The sequence below is a fragment of the Neoarius graeffei genome, chromosome 6, assembly GCF_027579695.1.
Source record: "Neoarius graeffei isolate fNeoGra1 chromosome 6, fNeoGra1.pri, whole genome shotgun sequence".
In the NCBI taxonomy this organism is placed as follows: Eukaryota; Metazoa; Chordata; class Actinopteri; order Siluriformes; family Ariidae; genus Neoarius; species Neoarius graeffei.
The window spans coordinates 92,854,039-92,878,913 of NC_083574.1; the positions used below are offsets into that span (position 1 = coordinate 92,854,039).

At 41.4% G+C, this 24,875-nt stretch overlaps 1 protein-coding gene across 1 annotated transcript in view; it reads right to left on the reverse strand.

Annotated features, from left to right (window-relative positions):
- The window catches only part of plch1 (phospholipase C, eta 1), a 300,261-nt gene that overhangs the window by 32,736 nt on the left and 242,650 nt on the right, over positions 1 to 24,875 (reverse strand). Inside the window, 3 exon segments of the mRNA XM_060924490.1 lie at positions 9,378 to 9,557; positions 13,888 to 13,985; positions 22,057 to 22,136. Coding sequence (XP_060780473.1) covers positions 9,378 to 9,557; positions 13,888 to 13,985; positions 22,057 to 22,136 — 358 coding nt within the window.

A 24,875-nucleotide genomic window follows, 5' to 3' on the forward strand; every position in this document is an offset into this window, starting at 1 on the left:
TACTTGTTCGGTGTTTGTGGCTGATGCGGCAGGGATGCTTGGTACGGACCCAGGCTTCAGTGACAGTTGATGTGCAAAACCTGCCCTGTACTGTCCCAAGTTGTAGAAACATTCCTCAGGAAAATGCTTCCGACAAACATACACCGTCTTAGGTAGACTCGATGGCGTATTATTGAAGTAAATAAAATTAAGCCACTGCGTCTTCAGGGGCTCTCCCGTCGGCAGTAAAAACAGACTCTTTTCTGTGTTGTCACATCCATGTACAGCGCAATTTCCATGTTTCGCTCGCTTAGGTGATGCCATGTTGTTGTGTCCTCTATGGTCTCCTCACTACAACTGGGCGGGCAATCCATACAGTGGGTGGGAATCCAGAGGGGGGGCGTGGGGATCATCTCCCTTGCTGACGTAGTAAAGGGAAGAGCTTATCAACGCGCCGTTTTGACGCGCCATTCTCAAATGTTGGGCATAGTTTGGTTTACACATTATGAAATTTCTAGCCACTGGGGTGACTTAAGAAGGTCAGAGGAACTCATTTTAACGTTAAAAAACCTCAGAAAGTGAAAATTTCATGCCATGGGACCTTTAAAATGCACTCATCAGTCTTTTTATTCTCTATTTTTCTCGTCCTCTCCCTCCAGGCTGATGTTCAGTATTTGGACTAAGGACACTGATCAAGAATAATTATCAAGTTTGGTGGCAGAATTCATGCATGGGCTATGTTTAAATGTAATGCACTTCACAGTGGTGTGACAGATCTCCAGACGAGTTGGATTTTAGTAGTCATTTTTAGTTATTTTGTGCACATTGAGGACAGATGATCATTTCAAAATCAGGAACAGATAGAAAATAAAGTGCAATGTGGAAAGTACAAAGCTGTCAGGTAACTCATCTGCTTACTGCATACTGCATAGTCACATATCAAGAGAAAATAGACAGTAGCCAGACTTAAATTATATCTTTTTTTTTTCAATGCGAGGACCATCGCTTAACAGCTGGCAAACACCTTGTGCTTTATGATCATACGCTTGTTTGTTTCACTTAGTCTGTATTAATACACTTATCTGGCTAAGTAGCTCAACATTTGTTATGATATTACATTAGCTACCAGTTAGGTTTCCAGATGGCGCATTACAGTTTTCACTTGCCCAGTAGGCTCGCTAATGAATTTATGACTTGTCCACCCCTGACAGAGCCAGAAGAGAATGAGTCTGTCCAGGATCGCACAAAATGCGTTTGGGTACACAGTCAAGGAGGTGTGTATTTCAAAAGCAGCTGAGGTGTGTAAAAATAAATGTTACTAGGAAGGGTCAAATCTGAAAATATAAAAATATTCACACATATATATAGATATATAATATGGACGCAAGTGTTTCACTGGGAAATATGCCACTTGTATTTTTCAAACGAACTCCATCCAGGACATTGAGTAACACATTTTTCAATGATTAATTTGTGGGTGGGCGGCACGGTGGTGTAGAAGTTAACACTGTTGCCTCACAGCAAGAAGGTTCTGGGTTCGAGCCCAGTGGCCGACAGGGGCCTTTCTGTGTGGAGTTTGCATCATCATCATGCTTCCCCTGAGGTGCATCACTGGCCTTGTGGCGCTCCTGGTGGGGGTAGTCTGGCATCCATCAGTCGCATAAGTGCTGCTTTCTTCATCATTGTTTTTCTCACTTGGGACATGTCTATGCCCAGGATACTCTCTATGTTTGTCCATAATTTACGCATATTCTCCCCATGTCTGTGTGGGTTTGCTCCAGTTTCCCCCACAGTCCAAAGACATGCAGGTTAGGCTAACTGGTGGCTCTAAAGTGAGTGTGAATGTATGTTTGTCTCTGTGTGTCAGCCCTGCAATGACCTGGCGACTTGTCCAGGGTGTACCCTGCTTCTTGCCCATAGTCAGCTGGAATAGGATCCAGCTTGCCCATGACCCTGTACAGGATAAGCGGTTACAGATACTGGATGGATGGATGGATGGATGGATGGATGGATGGATGGATAATAACTTGTGGGGAGGGGTTGTTTGTTTTTGTGCATGTGTCCATATAATATAAAGAACATTACATGGTGGCACAAAGATATGAAGTCTATCTTCTCATGTTGGAAATATATATACAACCCCGATTCCAAAAAAGTTGGGACAAAGTACAAATTGTAAATAAAAACGGAATGCAATAATTTACAAATCTTAAAAACTGATATTGTATTCACAATAGAACATAGACAACATATCAAATGTCGAAAGTGAGACTTTTTGAAATTTCATGCCAAATATTGGCTCATTTGAAATTTCATGACAGCAACACATCTCAAAAAAGTTGGGACAGGGGCAATAAGAGGCTGGAAAAGTTAAAGGTACAAAAAAGGAACAGCTGGAGGACCAAATTGCAACTCATTAGGTCAATTGGCAATAGGTCATTAACATGACTGGGTATAAAAAGAGCATCTTGGAGTGGCAGCGGCTCTCAGAAGTAAAGATGGGAAGAGGATCACCAATCCCCCTAATTCTGCGCCGACAAATAGTGGAGCAATATCAGAAAGGAGTTCGACAGTGTAAAATTGCAAAGAGTTTGAACATATCATCTACAGTGCATAATATCATCAAAAGATTCAGAGAATCTGGAAGAATCTCTGTGCATAAGGGTCAAGGCCGGAAAACCATACTGGGTGCCCATGATCTTCGGGCCCTTAGACGGCACTGCATCACATACAGGCATGCTTCTGTATTGGAAATCACAAAATGGGCTCAGGAATATTTTCAGAGAACATTATCTGTGAACACAATTCACCGTGCCATCCGCCGTTGCCAGCTAAAACTCTATAGTTCAAAGAAGAAGCCGTATCTAAACATGATCCAGAAGCGCAGACGTCTTCTCTGGGCCAAGGCTCATTTAAAATGGACTGTGGCAAAGTGGAAAACTGTTCTGTGGTCAGACGAATCAAAATTTGAAGTTCTTTATGGAAATCAGGGACGCCGTGTCATTCGGACTAAAGAGGAGAAGGACGACCCAAGTTGTTATCAGCGCTCAGTTCAGAAGCCTGCATCTCTGATGGTATGGGGTTGCATTAGTGTGTGTGGCATGGGCAGCTTACACATCTGGAAAGACACCATCAATGCTGAAAGGTATATCCAGGTTCTAGAGCAACATATGCTCCCATCCAGACGACGTCTCTTTCAGGGAAGACCTTGCATTTTCCAACATGACAATGCCAAACCACATACTGCATCAATTACAGCATCATGGCTGCATAGAAGAAGTGTCCGGGTACTGAACTGGCCAGGCTGCAGTCCAGATCTTTCACCCATAGAAAACATTTGGCGCATCATAAAATGGAAGATACGACAAAAAAGACCTAAGACAGTTGAGCAACTAGAATCCTACATTAGACAAGAATGGGTTAACATTCCTATCCCTAAACTTGAGCAACTTGTCTCCTCAGTCCCCAGACGTTTACAGACTGTTGTAAAGAGAAAAGGGGATGTCTCACAGTGGGAAACATGGCCTTGTCCCAACTTTTTTGAGATGTGTTGCTGTCATGAAATTTAAAAATCACCTCATTTTTCTCTTTAAATGATGCATTTTCTCAGTTTAAACATTTGATATGTCATCTATGTTCTATTCTGAATAAAATATGGAATTTTGAAACTTCCACATCATTGCATTCCGTTTTTATTTACAATTTGTACTTTGTCCCAACTTTTTTGGAATCGGGGTTGTACTATACTGCGTATACACTGATCAGCCATAACATTGTGACTCTGACATGTGAAGAAGTGAATAAAATTGATCATCTCATTACAACAGCACCTGTCAAGGGGTGGGATATATTAGGCAGCAAAAGAACAGTCAGTTCCTGAAGTCTGAAGGCTAGCCCATATGGTCCATTCCTACAGAAGAGCTACTGTAGCACATGTAATGCTGGCTAAAACAGAAAGGTTTCAGCATTAACCTTTTCAGCAGTTTGTGCTACAGTAGCTCTTCTGTGGGATTGGACCATATGGACTAGCCTTTGTGCCCCATGCGAATCAATGAGCCTTCAACACCCATGACCCTGTCACTGGTTCACCGGTTGTCCTTTGGATCCTTGGACCACTTTTGGTAGGTACTAACCACTGCATACCGGGAACACCCCACAAGATATGTCATTTTGGAGATGCTCAGACCCAGTCATCTAGCCATCACAATTTGTCAGAGTCACTCAGATCCTTACACTTGCCCATTTTTCCTGCTTTCAACACATCAACACATTTTTTTTCTTTTTCTATTTTTTTCTGTGTGTTTGTGTGGTTTGATGTTTGTTTGAGTGTTTTGTCCACCGGTTGTGGTGTAGCTCCGGACCTAGTTTTGGGCGTCGGTTCCCTCCAGGCCTTGGTTCGCTGTGGGTGATGCCTGTGCTCCCAGCTGTGGACTGCAGTGAGCTCGTTGCTCATTTTACATCATGGTTGTCCAGCGCTCTGCGCTTTAATGCTTGGCGTGATGTTCCGAGTGATGTTGCTCGGTGGTGTCGCGGCGGCTGTGCAGGCGGTTTGGGACACACCAGCGCTCTGCGTGGCGGTGCTTCTCTGCTCGCTTTGTGGATCTATGGCGTGGTGTTCAAGCGATGTTGCTGGCGGCGTCGCGGCGGCGGTGCTGGAGATGTGGGACCTGTTTTTGTGCGCCTTTTGGTGGGACTGTGGCTGCTACACCATGGGAATTACATCCTGACCCCTACTTGGTGGACTTTTTATTTTTATTTATTTTTTATTATATTTTTAATTATTTTTTTTTCTTTCTTTGTCTATTATTGTAAAGCGTCCTTGGGTTTCTTGAAAGGTGCTATATAAATTTAACTTATTATTATTATTATTATTATGATTATTATTATTATTATCAACTTTAAGAACTGACTGTTCTCTTGCTGCCTAATATATCCCACCCCTTGACAGGTGCCATTGTAATGAGATAATCAATGTTATATCCCTCATCAAAAAATTCCCATGCAGGGATTGGCCAAGGATGGCTCACGTGACATAAAATAGTTCCACTGTTGATTAAGGAATGTATCTCATGATGTCAAGGGAAAAAAATGGATATGGTGTGAGTCAGTCATGGTGTATCCTGGATATATGGCTGACTTGAGTCACAGCTGTGGCTCCACAAGCATTTCTGTGTCTGTAGGTCAATGTATCATGACCATCCCGAGCGAGGCAGGTGATAGCATGGTGCATTGCACATATGAAGGTTGAAGTAAACAACAAACCTGGCTGCCTCCAGTCTTTCTTTGTAGTTAACACTTATAGTTTGGGATTTTTTGATGAGAGATATGAATCTAATGTCCCATGAACTGAGAGGCTCCGGTTGAAATTATGGATTCTCTGAGGTGACTGACATCGGAGTATTTTCTGAGGGGCTGTGCCTACATAAAAATAGTACTAGGCCAGTCACCTCAGAGAATCCATAATTTCAACTGGAGCCTCTCAGTGCATGGGATATTAGATTATTATTCACTTCACCTGTCAGTGGTCAGAATGTTATGGCTGATCAGTGTATTCTTGCCTATAAACTGCATATATATCTCATTCATCTCATCTCATTATCTCTAGCCGCTTTATCCTTCTACAGGGTCGCAGGCAAGCTGGAGCCCATCCCAGCTGACTATGGGCGAAAGGCGGGATACACCCTGGACAAGTCGCCAGGTCATCACAGGGCTGACACTTAGACACAGACAACCATTGCATATATATTGCCACTCAAAAGTTATAGAAACTCCTGGTGCTTTATTAGTTTAATCACTATTTCTGCCAAACAAAACAAGCCAGAATAGCAATTAGTTCTGTGTGGAATGTATTAACTGTTTGCTCTCTGATCTAAATGGTTCTCGCAATGAGTGCTTGATTAAAGGCAGGGGCACTTACAGTACCAGAGGTGGACAGAGTACCCAACTTCATTAATGAAGTCAAAGTACAGATCCCACTGGTCAAATGTTATTCCAAGACAAGTAAAAGTTGTCCAGTCAAATTTTTACTTAAGTTAAGGTACTGACGTACTTGCTTTTAAAAATACTTAAGTATTAAAAGTCCATTTTCTGTCAACGCATTGTTGTATTATTGCCACAACGCTTACAAAACCTAATGCCTCTGAAGCAACTGACTGGATTTATTGACTAACTTGTAGAACCTGGAGAATAAACGCCTGGTAGAATGTTAGAAAATGAAACAAAACTAAACTGAAAAAGTGCCATTGTCATTTTGTTCTTTTTTTTTTAATTGTAACACTCCTCCCCACCCCCACAAAGCAGCATGGTAGTGTTCTGACCCAGCTCTGGCAGTGTGTACACACATGCATGTGTATGTTAATCAGGAAGACAGTCAGTGCGTTTACATGCACATCCAAATCGAGCTACTGTCGGTAATCGAGCTAAGGGTCCCAGCAGGGGTGCCAGAGAAATCCAATCCTACATGCACACAAGGAAATCGAGCTATTGTGTGAGGTACATTGTGCACCCGAGCCACAGGTGGCGCTACACGCCCCATCGTGTTGACACACTTCCGGTTGTCGTCATGAAGAAGAGCTATTCAAGAGTATAAACAAAGTTATCAGTTCCGTGTTCACAAAGTTATCAGTTCCGTGGTCCGTGTTCTCTTCTGCTGCTCACTACTACTACTGTTGTCATGCCGACCGAGGCTGTTGTGTTTCCCGCTTGTGATCTCGTCACTCGTCACTTCCGGAAGGGGCAGTGCTGAAGTAAGTAGCTCGACTACATAGCTCAATAGGGTTTACATGCACTAAGTACCTCGGCTACAATCGCATAATCTAGGTCACGTAACTCGATTACGAGAAATCCAGTTCGGTTCGATTTCAGCCGAGCTAAGGTGTTTCCCTGGCATTTAGAACTTCGATTTCAGTCGAGCTACGGCAGAAATTCGATTTTCTCTATGTGCATGTAAATGCACTGAGTGGAATAGCTGTAAATGCAGCTTGCTCAGAAAATAAAACTGACAATCCAACCTACCCAGGTCCACACCTTGAGCTTAATAACTGCTCAACAGAAACACTGCTTTAAGCAAGGCAAAAATAAAATGCAAGACTGTCATCTGACATCAAAACAAAAAATTCCAGCAATTTGTTGTGACTTTCTAGTACAATACTGTCCATCTCACAGGTCTCACATGCGCGTATGTGTGCATATGTATTCAAGTACATATGAATCTGCCTGTGGAATCATGGTGGTTTAATGTTAAGCTAGCTAGTCAGTGAAGCTCCACCTAACATGCTAGCAAAATCTTTTCAAACTCAAAATCATACTGGGGGCGGCACAGTGGTGTAGTGGTTAGCGCTGTCGCCTCACAGCAAGAAGGTCCGGGTTCGAGCCCCGTGGCCGGCGAGGGCCTTTCTGTGCGGAGTTTGCATGTTCTCCCCGTGTCCGCGTGGGTTTCCTCCGGGTGCTCCGGTTTCCCCCACAGTCCAAAGACATGCAGGTTAGGTTAACTGGTGACTCTAAATTGACCGTAGGTGTGAATGTGAGTGTGAATGGTTGTCTGTGTCTATGTGTCAGCCCTGTGATGACCTGGCGACTTGTCCAGGGTGTACCCTGCCTTTCGCCCGTAGTCAGCTGGGATAGGCTCCAGCTTGCCTGCGACCCTGTAGAACAGGATAAAGCGGTTAGAGATAATGAGATGAGATGAGATGAAAATCATACTGGGTAGCTAACGTTACAAGAAAAGAAAGATTTCTACATTTTGTTTATTTGTCAAGATTATGCCAAAAGGACTTCAGATAAGTTAACATTATTCATGTTAGCGTAACTCCATTTTTACATGCTAACTAACCGTGTCCAAGTTAACTAGCTATGTGTTAATTTTAGCCGTGGACAAGGCGATGGCAACTTGGCGGGCAAATCCATAGAAAGTTATTTGACTAACCAGACTGCATAGCTATTGCAACATTATCACTAGTTCTAAAAGCACAGGCAACTTCATTGCAAGCTTTCTCTTGGAATAAAACATTTACATACCTCGATATGCTTCCGCAGGTCGGACAGCAAGTTTTTGTAGGCTGTAATGTGGTTAATTTTAGGCAAACAAAGCAAACATTTAAAACGAAACAACTCTTTATTCCTTTCAGAAAATTGAAACATGGGTTCTAGCTAAGCCATGAGTGTGTGCATTCCCCAGAAGAACCGCCTCCTTCCATTCTACCATCAACTGATCGTGTTAAATAATGCTGCGGAGAAATTGCTGAACTTGATTTTATACAGTCTATGGATGTGACCTGACCCTAGTGATTACTGATAGGCTGTCTCAGCATTACCTGCAAAAAAAAACCAATCACGTTTTAGAAAAGAAGAAAAGAAAAAAAACATCCACTTTCAAAGCCACTTCATAGTAACGAGTAACGAGGACCTTGACAGAAATATAGTGGAGTAAAAAGTACGATGTTTGTCTTTCAAATGTAGTGAAGTTAAAGTCATAAGTTGGCAAAAAAAAATTAATACTCAAGTAGAGTACTCAAAAAGTGTACTTAAGTACTCAAGTAAATGCATTTCATTACTGTCCACCTCTGGCACTTACAGAGTAAACTTGTTAAGGCTAGAGATTAAAGACTCATAGGCAGTGTCAGTATTAATTTAAAAAAACAAATATGTGGTGTGTTTTGAGTCAAATTACAGCGAAGATTTTGACTTTTTAATTCAATGAGATTTAGATTGTTCCAATAATATCAAATGTAAGAGCTGTAAGCGCGGCACTGTGGTGTAGTGGTTAGCACTGTCGCCTCACAGCAAGAAGGTCCGGGTTCGAGCCCCGTGGCCGGCGAGGGCCTTTCTGTGTGGAGTTTGCATGTTCTCCCCGTGTCCGCGTGGGTTTCCTCCGGGTGCTCCGGTTTCTCCCACAGTCCAAAGACATGCAGGTTAGGTTAACTGGTGACTCTAAATTGACTGTAGGTGTGAATGTGAGTGTGAATGGTTGTCTGTGTCTATGTATCAGCCCTGTGATGACCTGGCGACTTGTCCAGGGTGTACCCCGCCTTTCACCCGTAGTCAGCTGGGATAGGCTCCAGCTTGCCTGCGACCCTGTAGAAGGATAAAGCGGCTAGAGATAATGAGATGAGATGAGAAGAGCTGTAAGCAACTTCAGATAATTATATGTCATATTTATGATTGATTAATAATTTGCATGGTCTTTGTGACGATCATTTTACATGAAGGAGGTGTGGCCTTTGTGTCTGTCAGTTCAGGGAAAGTAAATTTCAGTTTGGACAACATTAAATTGCATCACATCATTTTGTAAGCAATTTGCATTAAAATAGGTTGAAATTATGTCACACTGAATTGCATGCTCGAAATGCATTTTTCCTACACAAGAACAGTGGTGTGTATGTGGGAACACTGGTCCTCACCCAGCTGGCAGCCCACATTCCAGTATGTCTGGGGGTTAAAGTTGCTGGAGTCAATGCGGTAGGCAGAGGGGTAAATCCGTGAGAGCTGCCGCTGGTTAAAGTTCAGAAAGCGTTCAGCCCGGTGGTGCACCAACTGCTGTGCCCGTATCTCACTGAACGACAGCACGTTAACAATGGGACCTTCAATGAAAGGAAAAACAAAGTTTTAATTAACAGTTATTCCATGAAATCGAGTCGTACACATACATGTCAACCTATACGGAATGTCCTATTTTATACGGATTTGATTCAATAAATGTAGTATACGGGCGTATAAATAAAGTTATATGGATTCTTTAAAAAAAATTTCAAAATTTATTTAGAGCTATAATCAATTCCCACGATGATAAACGTACTGTACACCACAGACCAGGGCTTTGAACCGGTTCAAGGAACGAAAACGAAAACCGGGAACTTTTTCTATTTCACATGGAACAGAAACGAAACCAGAAACTTTATTATTTTTTATGTTCCGGAACAGAAACGCTTATTAAAAATAATGGTAACCGGTTAATACCGGTTTTTATTTCGTTCCTCAAAGTTTCTGTAACCTACAAATAGTCATTCTTCTCCTGCGCAAGTTTCTATGACCCGCTGGGGTTCACTTCCTGTGTGACGTTTGCTGATTGAATGGAGAGAGCGGGAGGGTGGACTACTAGTGAGTAAGTGCATTACTGAGTGTCTGAGCAAAGAAGAGCCTGAACGATGCAACCTCCCTATTGGCTGTTTGTAAAAATGTATCAATTGTTGCCCTTCCCACGGGAATCATCGCGGGCTCGAGAGACGAGACCTGACGAGTTAGTTCGTTGGTAGCAGAACAAAATGTCTGGACACAAATCGGGTTTTCAGAAAAGGAAAGAAAATAAACGGACGGTCGAAAATACAAAAAAGGAGGCAGAAAATGCAAAACGAGTTTTAAGGTAGGACAAATGGTTACTTTTCTGAGGCAGCCCGCCGTGGCTGCAGGCCTTCAGTTGTGTCATTGAATGGTTACTTTTCTGAGGCAGCCCGCCGTGGCTGCCTGCAGGCTTATTTATTATAGCCCATTTAGTTAAAATAGTTGATATAAAATGTTTATAGTTATAGTTATGTGATGGTTGTCCTGATTTAGACTGGTGTGGTTTTTTTTTTGGGGGGGGGGGGTTGCGCGATGTTGCACCCGGGTCCAGATTAGGGCAGAACCGGCCCTGGCTACATTTCAGGTGTAGTTTGTTTTATGTATGTATGTACTTGCATAGATGTGTACTTAGTCTTCCAATATGGCGCCTAACAAAATCTCGCGGCGCGGTGACGTCATGCGGTAGCCCTCTATAGGGCCTGACTAGCCTTTGGTAACACACTAAACGAATTCTCTTTCATTTTTGGCACTTTTTCTGTTTGTGTAGATGGGAAGACATACTGAGAATCCAAATCGCCAACATTTGAAATAATAATAGTTTTGAATTATTTCTTGTCTTATTTAATGAAGGTTGTAATAGAATTAGCCTACATTTGGCTTAAGCTGGATGAGACAGAGACATAATTTTATAGCCATTTGTTAAACCGCTGACAGGGAACGTAATTAACCGTTCCGGGAACGAAATTTTTTTGTTCTAACCGGTTCGGGAACGTCTATTTAATGGTGGAACCCAAAACCAGAAACGTTAAAATTCCGTTTCTGTTCGGAACGAACCAATAGGAAAAAAATTCCGGTTCAAAGCCCTGCCACAGACAGCCAGTAAAGAGTCTTATGAAATCGCGCGTTATCTTGTGGTAGCGAGACTTCGTTCCACTTTTGATCATGCGCACACCACATTGCGAGAATCCCGCCAACCGTGAAGTCATAGACATATAAACATAGACGCCGCCTTCTGCGTAGAATCATACGTCATCCTCGCCGCCATATTGGATGGGGCAAGGTGGAGATTGTTCAGCCGTCTCTGGTATAGCGTCTAGACAGTAGCCGAGAATAAAGATGCCTCATTCATGTGCTGCGTTTGACTGTACCAACAGGTTTACCATCCAAACGAGATCACATGGGATTACCTTTCACAGGTGAGACTGGAAAAATACTTTGTATTCATTCTGAAGGTTTATTGTTATTAATATTGAATAAAAAGTAACTGGGATATATCATTGTTAATTATCATTCAAATTTTATGTAAATTATTTTAATTTGCATCTTATACGGATTTTATAAGGGAAATACGGATTTTGGAGGTTGGTTATACAGGTTTGATTGACCAAAGGTTGACATGTATGCGTACATGAGCTGATAGCTATAAACCATGTACGATGAGATTGAGTGGAATAACTGTTTTATTCTATCCACATTCACTGGATTTTGAGAAACAGAGCATTGTTATTTTTTTGCAAATTTGATAAAAACTTTATACAAAACATCCGACAAAATCATTTCCATTGAGAATGTAAACAAACCGGTGAAATGACAGGAGCAATTTGTGAAAAATCTTATAATACAGGAATGAGGTGAGCCAACTGGACGAGTGGAGTAAAGACAACAATCTCTGAATGTGGAGAAGACCAAAGATATTGCAGTCGACTTCAGGAGAGGTCACTCACAGCATCCCCCTCTGACCATCGATGGTGCTGCTGTGGAGAGGGTGAGCAGCACCAAATTCCTAGGGGTGCACATCGCTGAGGACCTCTCCTGGTCCAACAACACTGCATCGCTGGCCAAGAAGGCTCAAACTCGCCTCTACTTCCTCCGCAAACTGAGGAGTGCACGAGTCCCACCCCCCATCATGTGCTCATTCTACAGGGGCACCATTGAGAGTGTCCTCACTGGCTGCATCACTGCATGGTACGGAGGCTGCGGTACCTCCTGCCGAAAGACTCTGCAACGCATAGTGAACACGGCCAGCACGATCATCAGTACCCCTCAGCCCTCCCTTACGGACATCTATCACTCCCATCTCACCCACAGAGCAATCAGCATCGCTGGTGACACCTCCCACCCTTCACACTCACTCTTCAGCCTCCTGCCCTCAGGGAAAAGGTACCAGAGCCTCCGGGCCCGCTCCACAAGACTGCTGAACAGCTTCATCCACCAGGCTGTCAGGATGCTGAACTCTATTCACTACCTACCCCCTACCCCTAGTCAGTAAAGGCCTCTGCATGCTCTTGCGACAAGGCTTTCGCAGACAGCTTTTCGCAGACAGTTGTAATTTATCGTTGAGCGGGGAGTAATAGGCGTGCGCGATGTTATTCACCGCTACAACGCAAGGGGGCGCGAAGTCACGAAATCGCTAGGAGTAGTTTGTGGGTGTGGTTAGTGGAGTGTTTATCCTCCGGTTACTTATAATGACTAGAACTGGAGTCGTATAGATGTACGTACTTCCTCACTTCCTCGATCAACCGCTCTTCGTGCTGCTCCATCTTCGCTCGTGTTTTTAAAAATGGCGATAGTGAAAACAAAACAAACCGGGAAAGTAGGGAAGCGGAAGTGCGTGTACAGCGGATGTAGAGTGGACCAATCAGAGCCCTCTTGTCTGCGACGCTGTCTGCGAGGCTTCTGCGGTGGTCACAATTTTTGGGAGGTGCTCGCAGAGCATCTGCGAAGGTGGGGGGGCTACGCAGCTGCTATCTGCGGCACCGTCTGCGAGGACTGGGCTGTCAGCATAAATTGGCCTTTACACATTCATTCGCACAAAAAACTACCTCATCCGTTTGCACATCACACCACAAACATTAGCATTACTGCTGTATCTGCTGCTATTGCTCATTTGCACTACTGTTCATATACACCTCATAAGCTACTCTTCTAGCACCTCCGTTAGATATTGTACGGTATTTGCACTACTGTTATTTTGTACATTGTTTGATTTTAGAGTGTATTTTTTATCTATATTACCTATATTTATAAATATTTATATATATAGTTTTTCTTAATTTTTCCCTTCTTATTTTGTGTAATCTTTATCTGTTTTTTACAAGTAAGGTGAGAGAGAAATGGCATTTCGATTCTCCTACATGTCCTGGATATATAGTGAATTGAAAATAAAGAATCTTTGAATCTTGAATCTCTTTAATAATAATTCTTGAAAAATGAAAAAAAAAGATAAGTTCTTACCATCAATGACTTTTATTCCATATTTTGTTGCTTTTTTGTATTTTTTGGGGTTTTGTTTTCGAGTAGTTTTTATTTCATCCTCGGTTGGTTCAGCAACACGCTCCGCCATTTTGTTTTTCTCTACTCACGGTATATGAGCTGATAGCTTAGTAGTAGAGTAGCCATCAGAGTGCGTGATTGTTCATATTCAGTGAATGTGGATAGAATAATTCCTGCCATCACTCAGCTACCTCGACTCATTGAGAATATCTTGGTGAATAACAGTGAAGCTCGAACATATGTGACGATGTTATTCCTAATATTTCTAATTCATTGAATACAAGAAATATAAAAAGTAATGTGTGTGTGTGTGTGTGTGTGAGAGAGAGAGAGAGAGAGAGAGAGAGAGAGTGTTCTAACCCTCATCCAGACACTCCTGAGACACCACAGAATTGGTAAAGATGACCAAATCGGAGAGGTCTCGGCTTAGCTTTATTGTCTTCCTCCTCCGTCCACCCCTGCACAACACACACACACACACACACACACACACAAAGAAGGAGATGAGACTGTACATGTATACACACATCACATACATGCAGTCTTTGAAGTACTGGGAGTGACAAGTAAAGGCCAGACTGTACATGTTCCCATGGTTAGAGAGAGAGAGATTTATTGAATAGAATCTTGCAAAGCATTTCATTAATTAATGTCATACATCATGCAAACACACACTCTAAATTACAACTAAATTGTATGAAAGACTAAAACAAATCGTCCTTCATGAGTTTTTTTTTTTTTTTGCCCTGAATGTTTCTTGCTGTTCTTCTCAGCTTGCCTAAATCACTGTTTCTCTTTTCTGATATAATGTTACCTATAGTACAACCCCGATTTCAAAAAAGTTGGGACAAAGTACAAATTGTAAATAAAAACAGAATAAAATAATTTGCAAATCTCAAAAACTGATATTGTATTCACAATAGAACATAGACAACATATCAAATGTCGAAAGTGAGACATTTTCATGCCAAATATTGGCTCATTTGAAATTTCATGACAGCAACACATCTCAAAAAAGTTGGGACAGGGGCAATAAGAGGCTGGAAAAGTTAAAGGTACAAAAAAGGAACAGCTGGAGGACCAAATTGCAACTCATTAGGTCAATTGGCAATAGGTCATTAACATGACTGGGTATAAAAAGAGCATCTTGGAGTGGCAGCGGCTCTCAGAAGTAAAGATGGGAAGAGGATCACCAATCCCCCTAATTCTGCGCCGACAAATAGTGGAGCAATATCAGAAAGGAGTTCGACAGTGTAAAATTGCAAAGAGTTTGAACATATCATCATCTACAGTGCATAATATCATCAAAAGATTCAGAGAATCTGGAAGAATCTCTGTGTGTAAGGGTCAAGGCCGGAAAACCATACTGGGTGCCCGTGATCTTCGGGCCCTTAGACGGCACTGCATCACATACAGGCATGCTTCTGTATTGGAAATCACAAAATGGGCTCAGGAATATTTCCAGAGAATATTATCTGTGAACACAATTCACCGTGCCATCCGCCGTTGCCAGCTAAAACTCTATAGTTCAAAGAAGAAGCCGTATCTAAACATGATCCAGAAGCGCAGACGTCTTCTCTGGGCCAAGGCTCATTTAAAATGGACTGTGGCAAAGTGGAAAACTGTTCTGTGGTCAGACAAATCAAAAGTTGAAGTTCTTTATGGAAATCAGGGACGCCGTGTCATTCGGACTAAAGAGGAGAAGGACGACCCAAGTTGTTATCAGCGCTCAGTTCAGAAGCCTGCATCTCTGATGGTATGGGGTTGCATTAGTGCATGTGTCATGGGCACCTTACACATCTGGAAAGACACCATCAATGCTGAAAGGTATATCCAGGTTCTAGAGCAACATATGCTCCCATCCAGACGACGTCTCTTTCAGGGAAGACCTTGCATTTTCCAACACAACAATGCATCAATTACAGCATCATGGCTGCGTAGAAGAAGGGTCCGGGTACTGAACTGGCCAGCCTGCAGTCCAGATCTTTCACCCATAGAAAACATTTGGCGCATCATAAAACGGAAGATACGACAAAAAAGACCTAAGACAGTTGAGCAACTAGAATCCTACATTAGACAAGAATGGGTTAACATTCCTATCCCTAAACTTGAGCAACTTGTCTCCTCAGTCCCCAGACGTTTACAGACTGTTGTAAAGAGAAAAGGGGATGTCTCACAGTGGGAAACATGGCCTTGTCCCAACTTTTTTGAGATGTGTTGTTGTCATGAAATTTAAAATCACCTAATTTTTCTCTTTACATGATAATTTTCTCAGTTTAAACATTTGATATGTCATCTATGTTCTATTCTGAATAAAATATGGAATTTTGAAACTTCCACATCATTGCATTCCGTTTTTATTTACAATTTGTACTTTGTCCCAACTTTTTTGGAATCGGGGTTGTAATTCTAAAGCTAGTTTAATTACTTGCAAAGAAATTGTATCACTAAACTTTAACTAAATCAAATATTTCTTCACACAAAAGAAGGCCTATTTCATGTAAATAGAAATCAATCTAATTGGATATGCAGTTGTAGTTAGATAAAGTAATAATTATATTTATTCTATCCACATTCACTGGATATGAGCAATCGCGTGCTCTGATTGGCTACTCTACTACTAGGATATCAGCTCATATACCGTCAACAGAAAAAACAAAATGGCGGCGCGTGTTGCTGAACCAATCGAGGACGAAATAAAACCTCTACTCGAAAACAAAACCACAATTTTTTGTTTTTTTAAAAAGCAACAAAATATGGAATAAGAGTATTTGATGGTAAGAATGTCTCCTTTTTATTTTTCAAGAATTATTATTATATCATTTTTCACAAATTGCTCTGGTCATTTTGCTGGTTTGTTTACATTCTTCATCTTTAAGCATTAAAATTTGTTGAATTTATTTAAACTGATTCAAAAGCTCAAAGAAGTTTGAAAATTACAGAATTGAAATGTCGAAGGAAGAAATAAATAAATGTCTAAAACTATTCTATACCTCGGCACGATAGCAAGACGGCACTTTCTACAAAAAACAACACTAAAGTCAATTCGTGCAGCCATTGGTAGGTTTTCAAGAAGTCCGCCTAGGCGGAAATGATTTTGTCGGACGTTTTGTATAAAGTTTTCCTTCATCAAATTTGCAAAAAATAAAAATGCTCTGTTTCTCAAAATCCAGTGAATGTGGACAGAATAAAACAATTATTTCACTCAATCTCATTGTACATGGCTTATAGCTATCAGCTCATGTATGGCTCGATTTTGTGGAACAATTTATCTCATCTCATCTCATTATCTCTAGCCGCTTTATCCTTCTACAGGGTCGCAGGCAAGCTGGAGCCTATCCCAGCTGACTACGGGCGAAAGGCGGGGTACACCCTGGACAAGTCGCCAGGTCATCACAGGGCTGACACATAGACACAGACAACCATTCACACTCACATTCACACCTACGGTCAATTTAGAGTCACCAGTTAACCTAACCTGCATGTCTTTGGACTGTGGGGGAAACCGGAGCACCCGGAGGAAACCCACGCGGACACGGGGAGAACATGCAAACTCCACACAGAAAGGCCCTCGCCGGCCACGGGGCTCGAACCCAGGACCTTCTTGCTATGAGGCGACAGCGCTAACCACTACACCACCGTGCCGCCCGGAACAATTTATATATATATATATATATATATACATATGAATTCAAGCAATTAAGGGCCATGTGTTTGGACTCGATTTGATATCATGTAAATTAAGTTGCATAAGATTAACTCCTCCTTTTAACATTTTTCACATTTATAACTTTTCTATCTGAGTTCATTTGTTCAGTTACTCATTTGCAAGTGTCCACATTACATTTCTATGATACTTCACAAAATTGCACATTGTCGTGCGGTGGTTATCACTGTCGCCTCACAGCAAACAGGTTCTGGGTTCAAACCTCATGTCCGGCTGGAGCCTTTCGGTGTGGAGTTTGCATGTTCTCTTCATGCCTGTATGGGTTTCATCTGGTTTCCTCCGACAGTCCAAAGACGTGGATTACAGTGGTGCTTGAAAGTTTGTGAACCCTTTAGAATTTTCTATATTTCTGCATAAATATGACACAAGAATAGTTTTTTTCCCCCTCAGGCTGTCTCTGTGATGAACAGTTAAAACCGGATTCAAATATCAGTAACATCAACTGTGAAATATCTGCACACTCATACCGTCATTCTGTGCACACTGTATATTTATATTTACTAATTCATCCTTGCACTATGCTGTTTATACATATATTTACCCTTCTACATGTACATAGCTTTTTGTTTGTCTATGCTTTTTATCTGTTTGTACTAAGAGAGCTAAGTGAAACCGGAGTCAAATTCCTCGTGTGTGTTCACATACCTGGCAAATAAAGTTTATTATTATTATTATTATTATGATAAATGAGAAGTGTTATGTTTGGAGAAAGGAAAACACTGCATTCCAACATAAGAACCTTATCCCATCTGTGAAACATGGTGGTGGTAGTATCATGATTTGGGCCTGTTTTGCTGCATCTGGGTCAGGACGGCTTGCCATCATTGATGGAACAATGAATTCTGAATTATACCAGCGAACTCTAAAGGAAAATGTCAGGACATCTGTCCATGAACTGAATCTCAAGAGAAGGTGGGTCATGCAGCAAGACAACGATCCTAAGCACACAAGTCGTTCTACCAAAGAATGGTTAAAGAAGAATAAAGTGAATGTTTTGGAATGGCCAAGTCAAAGTCCTGACCTTAATCCAATGGAAATGTTGTGGAAGGACCTGAAGCGAGCAGTTCATGTGAGGAAACCCACCAACATCCCAGAGTTGAAGCTGTTCTGTACGGAGGAACGGGCTAAAATTCCTCCAAGCCGGTGTGCAGGACTGATCAACAGTTACCGCAAACGTTTAGTTGCAGTTATTGCTGCACAAGGGGGTCACACCAGATACTGAAAGCAAAGGTTCACATACTTTTGCCACTTCCAGATATGTAATCTCATCTCATCTCATTATCTGTAGCCGCTTTATCCTGTTCTACAGGGTCGCAGGCAAGCTGGAGCCTATCCCAGCTGACTACGGGCGAAAGGCGGGGTACACCCTGGACAAGTCGCCAGGTCATCACAGGGCTGACACATAGACACAGACAACCATTCACACTCACATTCACACCTACGGTCAATTTAGAGTCACCAGTTAACCTAACCTGCATGTCTTTGGACTGTGGGGGAAACCGGAGCACCCGGAGGAAACCCACGCGGACACGGGGAGAACATGCAAACTCCACACAGAAAGGCCCTCGCCGGCCCCGGGGCTCGAATCCAGGACCTTCTTGCTGTGAGGCGACAGCGCTAACCACTACACCACCGTGCCGCCCAGATATGTAATATTGAATCATTTTCCTCAATAAATAAATGACCAAGTAAAATATTTTTGTCTCATTTGTTTAACTGGGTTCTCTTTATCTACTTTTAGGACTTGTGTGAAAATCTGATGACGCTTTAGGCCATATTTATGCAGAAATATAGAAAATTCTAAAGGGTTCACAAACTTTCAAGCACCACTGTAGATCAACTGGCTACTCTACATTGCCCATCGGTGTGAATGTAAGTGTGAATGGTTGTTTGTGTCTGTGATAGACTGGTGAACTGTCCAGGGTGAACCCCACCTCTCACACAATGTCAGCTGAGATTGGTGCCAGCTTTCTCTGACCGTATAAGAGGTATCGATAATAGATCGATTTATGGATGGATAGATAGTCCACCTTATGACTCTTAATTTAACCTCTGTAACTAATCCAGTGTGACTTTATTCCAGGCTGAATTGATGAAACTGTCACCACATTGACTCTTAAGGCTGCCATGTCTACAAAGTCTAGTTTCGCACTCGTAAACAGCTTGCAGTTTTCTTTACAAATGACTTCCCTCATTTTCTTAATGTGTGCCATAAAACATGGCCAGAAACTCATAAAGCAAAACAGTTTGCTTAATACACTAAATAGCTTGGGCTCATGTGATCTACTACCCGTTCCACTTAATGCCATCTTCAGAAACTTCCACCATCATGCACGTGAGCTGTTCTCGTCTTCTGCAATACGTGTCATGTGAAAGCACAGGTTTATATTCATGAGCTCATTTTAATGCATTATGGTTTACATAACATACCCCAAGAGACTTGTAGCTGTAATTGCAGCAAAAGGTGGCTCTACGAAGTATTGACTTTGGGGGGAGGTGAATACCTATGTTTTTTCATCTTAATTATTGCTTGTGTCACAATAAAACAACAATGTGCACCTTTAAAGCTGTCGGCATGTTGTGTAACTCAAATGGCGCTAACCCTCCAAAAATCCATTTTAATTCCAGCTTGTAATGCGACAAAACAGGACAAACACCAAGGGGGATGAATACTTTTGCAAGACACTGTAGTTGACCGCAAGTTTGTGGGACACCTACTTTGGCTGAGCTGCAGTCGAAATGATTAAAAGCTGCATCGAGTTTCGTTGTATTTTCTTTAAACACACTCATACCCATGACCTGCATAGAGGGTAATCCTGTCTACTGGCTTTCAGTGGAGAAATCACACTGTCCGTTCAAACCAAGGGTGCAGGTGGGTGGGATGAGCCAAGTTGGCCATTTTCACACTTCTATCGATTTTTTTCCAACAACTAAGAAATGTCAGAGAGGTCTACTGATTTTTTTCACAGTTGGCCCCAGGGAGCTCTTGCTGTGTGTACAGGTTTTAAATCTCTCCACATTACACAGGCCAAGAAATGGCTCTGAGACACACATTTCTCAGTATTCACAGAAACACTCTTATAGCTGTTATCTCATCTCATCTCATTATCTCTAGCCGCTTTATCCTGTTCTACAGGGTCGCAGGCAAGCTGGAGCCTATCCCAGCTGACTATGGGCGAAAGGTGGGGTACACCCTGGACAAGTCGCCAGGTCATCACAGGGCTGACACATAGACACAGACAACCATTCACACTCACATTCACACCTACGGTCAATTTAGAGTCACCAGTTAACCTAACCTGCATGTCTTTGGACTGTGGAGGAAACCGGAGCACCCGGAGGAAACCCATGCGGACACGGGGAGAACATGCAAACTCCGCACAGAAAGGCCCTCGCCAGCCACAGGGCTCGAACCCGGACCTTCTTGCTGTGAGGCGACAGCGCTAACCACTACACCACCGTGCCGCCCCCTATAGCTGTTATCATGTAAGCAATATAAAAATGAAATTGTTGACAATTTGCCATAGTGTAAGAGGAATAAAAACTTTGGGACATTCTATTATAGGAAAATAATGAGTTTTCGATGGAATATTTTCCGATAAAAGTTTGCCCCTAAATGTTTTATCCTTTCCATGTTACATCAAATAATTACTATCAACTAATTAAAGGAGAACTGAAGTCATTTTTAAACTTGCTTTATTTCTTAATTAACGTGTTACTCAATTACGTTTTCAGTTTTAGTAACCTTATATCGTGACTCGTATCGGCAACTAATTGCAGTTAAATATTATACTTATCGGCCTGTTCGGTTTTTAGCCATGTTGAATTTAGTTCGTTTGGTCGACGGCAGGCGTCGCTTATCCGCGCGATCTTCACGAGACTTGTGCGAGACTTCGAAACGTGAAGAAGTGTCAGCCAGGTGTCAGTGCTGTCATTTTGAAAACTGTTTTCCAAACAAAATATTGCACAAAAACGAGTTTAAATGACGATTACTGCCTACTTTTTTTCAAACTTTCCTGATCGCTATCAAAACAAACAAAACTTCCGCCTTGATTACATCAGCATTCGAAAGAGGGCGAGCACGTCTTTTGACAATGTTGGCAGATGTCGGTCACTTTGATTTCTGCTGTATGTTTTACTTCCGTCCTACGATGTCTCGTACAGGTCTCAACGAATCTCGTTTACGGCCATTGCTTTGACATACGGACTGATATATTACAGAGCATATTTCAAACACTCATAACTTGCTATAGCAACGACAAAATAGCGATCAAAAATGCATTCTGATATTTAATAAAATGAGATAAATAGAATTTTGATAATAAAAAAAATTGCCTTCAGTTCTCCTTTAACACAACACAGCCCTGTGATGACCTGGCAACTTGTCCAGGGTGTACTCCACCTCTCGCCCATAGTCAGCTGGGATAGGCTCCAGCTTGCCCGTGACCCTGTACAGGATAAGCAGTTATGGATAATGGATGGATGGATGGATGGATGGATAATTAATACAACACAATGAAAAGTAATGCATTTTTTTTTCTGAAAGACACTGATTTCAAAATTATTTGTTCCCCAACTTGGAATGTCCTTCTTACACAAGATTTTTATTTTAAATGCAGGGGTTTTTTTTTTTCATATGTTTCTTGATTTGTGTATCTACTAGACCAGAGATTTTCAATAAGGAGACTGAGAAGGTCATTGCAAAACATTCATTTTGTGTCCAGCTACCATTTCCAGGGTTGGCGGAGATTACGGCCAATCAGATAGAAGTGCTGAGCTTGAAGGAGCTAATGAAAGAGCACCTGTTGAACTGTCCTTCTGTCTTCTGTCCATCATCGTCTGTGTCCACGCTGTGACATTTCAGTCTTGATTTGGAGTGCCTCTGTGAATACACACACAAACATCTTTCAAAAGGTTTCCTCCTTGTGTGTGTTAGTTATCCTGTTTACTTGAGTTCACAGCACGTGTCAGGGAGTAACACACACACGCGAACACACACAGAATGGGCCGCATTTATCAATCTTTTAATGTGTAAATATTTTCATCGACCAAACCAATTAAAAATCCCTGTCAGATTTCCAAAACGTCCACTAACAGTGATTTTATTTGAAGTCATGTGTGTATCAGAGTTATTACAGATTTTAAATTATCATTACTTTTTATTTTTATTTCTTCTTTCAGTTTATTTTTTTATCTATTTCAGTTTAGTTTTGCTTTACTTAGTTTTACAAGCGCGTAGGTAGTTTTAGGTTAATTTTTATTCTGAAGATTTGACTAGTTTATTTTTTATTTAGTTTTAGTCTTAGTTTTTCTTCTTCTTCTCCTTCAGCAGTCGGAATTACTGCCACCTTCTGAAACTAGTCCGTTATTGTCTCGAGGGGGAAAATGAAACGAAAATGAAAATAAAGAGGATATAGGTTTCCCAAAAGCATCGTAGCACAAAGGTCGTCGTTAAATGGTCGAGCGAGCATCACAATGAACACTCTCTCTCCGAGTTAAGATGGTCTTAGAATTAAGACGCTTTTGGGAAAGCCAACCCTGACCTACAATTCTATTTCATTTTAGTTTGTGTTGTTTGTTCAGGGTTCCTACACAGTATGGAAAAGTATGGAATTTGATTTTAGTATTTTCCAGGTCTGGAAAAGTATGGAAAATGGAAATTAGGGTATGGAGAAATATTTGTGTTTCCAGACCTTTGCCGCTACATAGTAAAATGAAGCTCAACATTCCGACATTCAGTTGAATTTTGCCAAAGAAATGTGTTGAAATGCGGAGGGAGGGAAACGGGTGTTCTGTTGTACTGGCATGCGCTCCGCCACACCCCCTGAACCTGCTTGCTTCTTGCAAGACTTTGGACAAGACGCAGGAAAACCCCCTGCTACAAAACGCCTCTTGAACACGCGTGAACACGCATCATAGCTCCAGTCAGTGTAAAAATGCTTATGGCTTATTTGGCAGTGTTGCCAGAATTTGCTAGAAAAATAAGGCACATGGACCCTGAAAATAAGCGACCCAAGACAAAAAAAACTGCCAACAAAAATATGAACGCTGTGTACGCAAACATACATATAAAAATGTATACACACTTTGAATCATTGTGAAGTAGGTGTTTATTAAAATTCATTTCATTTTCAAGGTGTAATAGAATTTACAGACATCACTTTATTGTTTTATCACTGCCTCTAACTGATGTTTATAGTCTACGCTATGAGACCTGCAACAGTCACTGAAAGTGAATGTCCAAAAATACCAAGAGAATTGAATGTGATTTGCATTGTCAGCAGCGACTGGACCAGAATGGATGTCGGTTTGAGAACAGGCGGTGACTAAATAATAAAATGTCTGTAAATTCTATTACTCTTTGAAAATTACATGGATTTTAATAAACACATACAGTACTTTACGGTGATTAAAAGTGTGTATACATTTTTTTTCGGGACATCCTGTATGTGCTTGACATCTTCACACACCTGTGTTTTAATGTCTTGAAGTGTGCATCAGATACGTGTGCGTCAGAGTGGCATCCTGTATTTTGTGTAATGTGTATATATATATTTATGACAAAAACAGGGCACTGATACAAATTTTAGGCCAAGCTAAATATGGTATGCATTTTGGTGGTATGTCATAATGTGTGTACCTGTTTGATTTTCAAGTAATTCTTTTAAATATATGAGTTCGCTGAAGTCTCCAAACCTGAGAATTTGAGTACGGAAAAAGTCTGGAATTTTAAATTTGAAAATGTGTAGGAACCCTGTTTGTTCATTGCTGTTTTTAGTTTGTTTTTGAAAATTCTCATGTTACTTTATATTTCATTACATTACAGGCATTCAGCAGTTGCTCTTATCCAGAGCAACGTACAGCACACCCAGAGCAGCCTGGGGAGCAGTTGGGGGTTTGGTGCCTTGCTCAAGGGCACTTCAGTTATTCCTGCTGGTCCAGGAACTCGAACCAGCAACCTTTTGTTTCCAAAGCTGCTTCTTTAACCATTAGACCATGACATTCTCCATTACAGTTAACAAAATTATTTTTTTTCACTGCTAGTTTTTGTACAAGTCTTAGTTCTCATTAGCTGTCTTAACCCTGATGTTGATAAATGTCAATCAGCCATAAATAAGAGAGCATGTTCATGGCACAGCTGATTCACAGAGAGCTGAAATGACTACCTAAGCACGGCATGTGTTAAATCATCCAGTAATGCTGCTTAGCCACTGCACACAATCTACCACACACACACAATACCTCTTCCTCCTTTTATAGTGTACCATTACTTTTGCCCTAATTGAATAGGTAGAATTACTTGTCTTAATTTACAACCCCGATTCCAAAAAAAGTTGGGACAAAGTACAAATTGTAAATAAAAACGGAATGCAATAATGTGGAAGTTTCAAAATTCCATATTTTATTCAGAATAGAACATAGATGACATATGTTTAAACTGAGAAAATGTATCATTTAAAGAGAAAAATTAGGTGATTTTAAATTTCATGACAACAACACATCTCAAAAAAGTTGGGACAAGGCCATGTTTACTAGTCTGGCTAACGCGACTGCAAAGCTCTACGAGCTATTGGTCTGGCCAAGCTATTAAGCCCAACTGTTTCCCAGAGCCCGTGGTTGA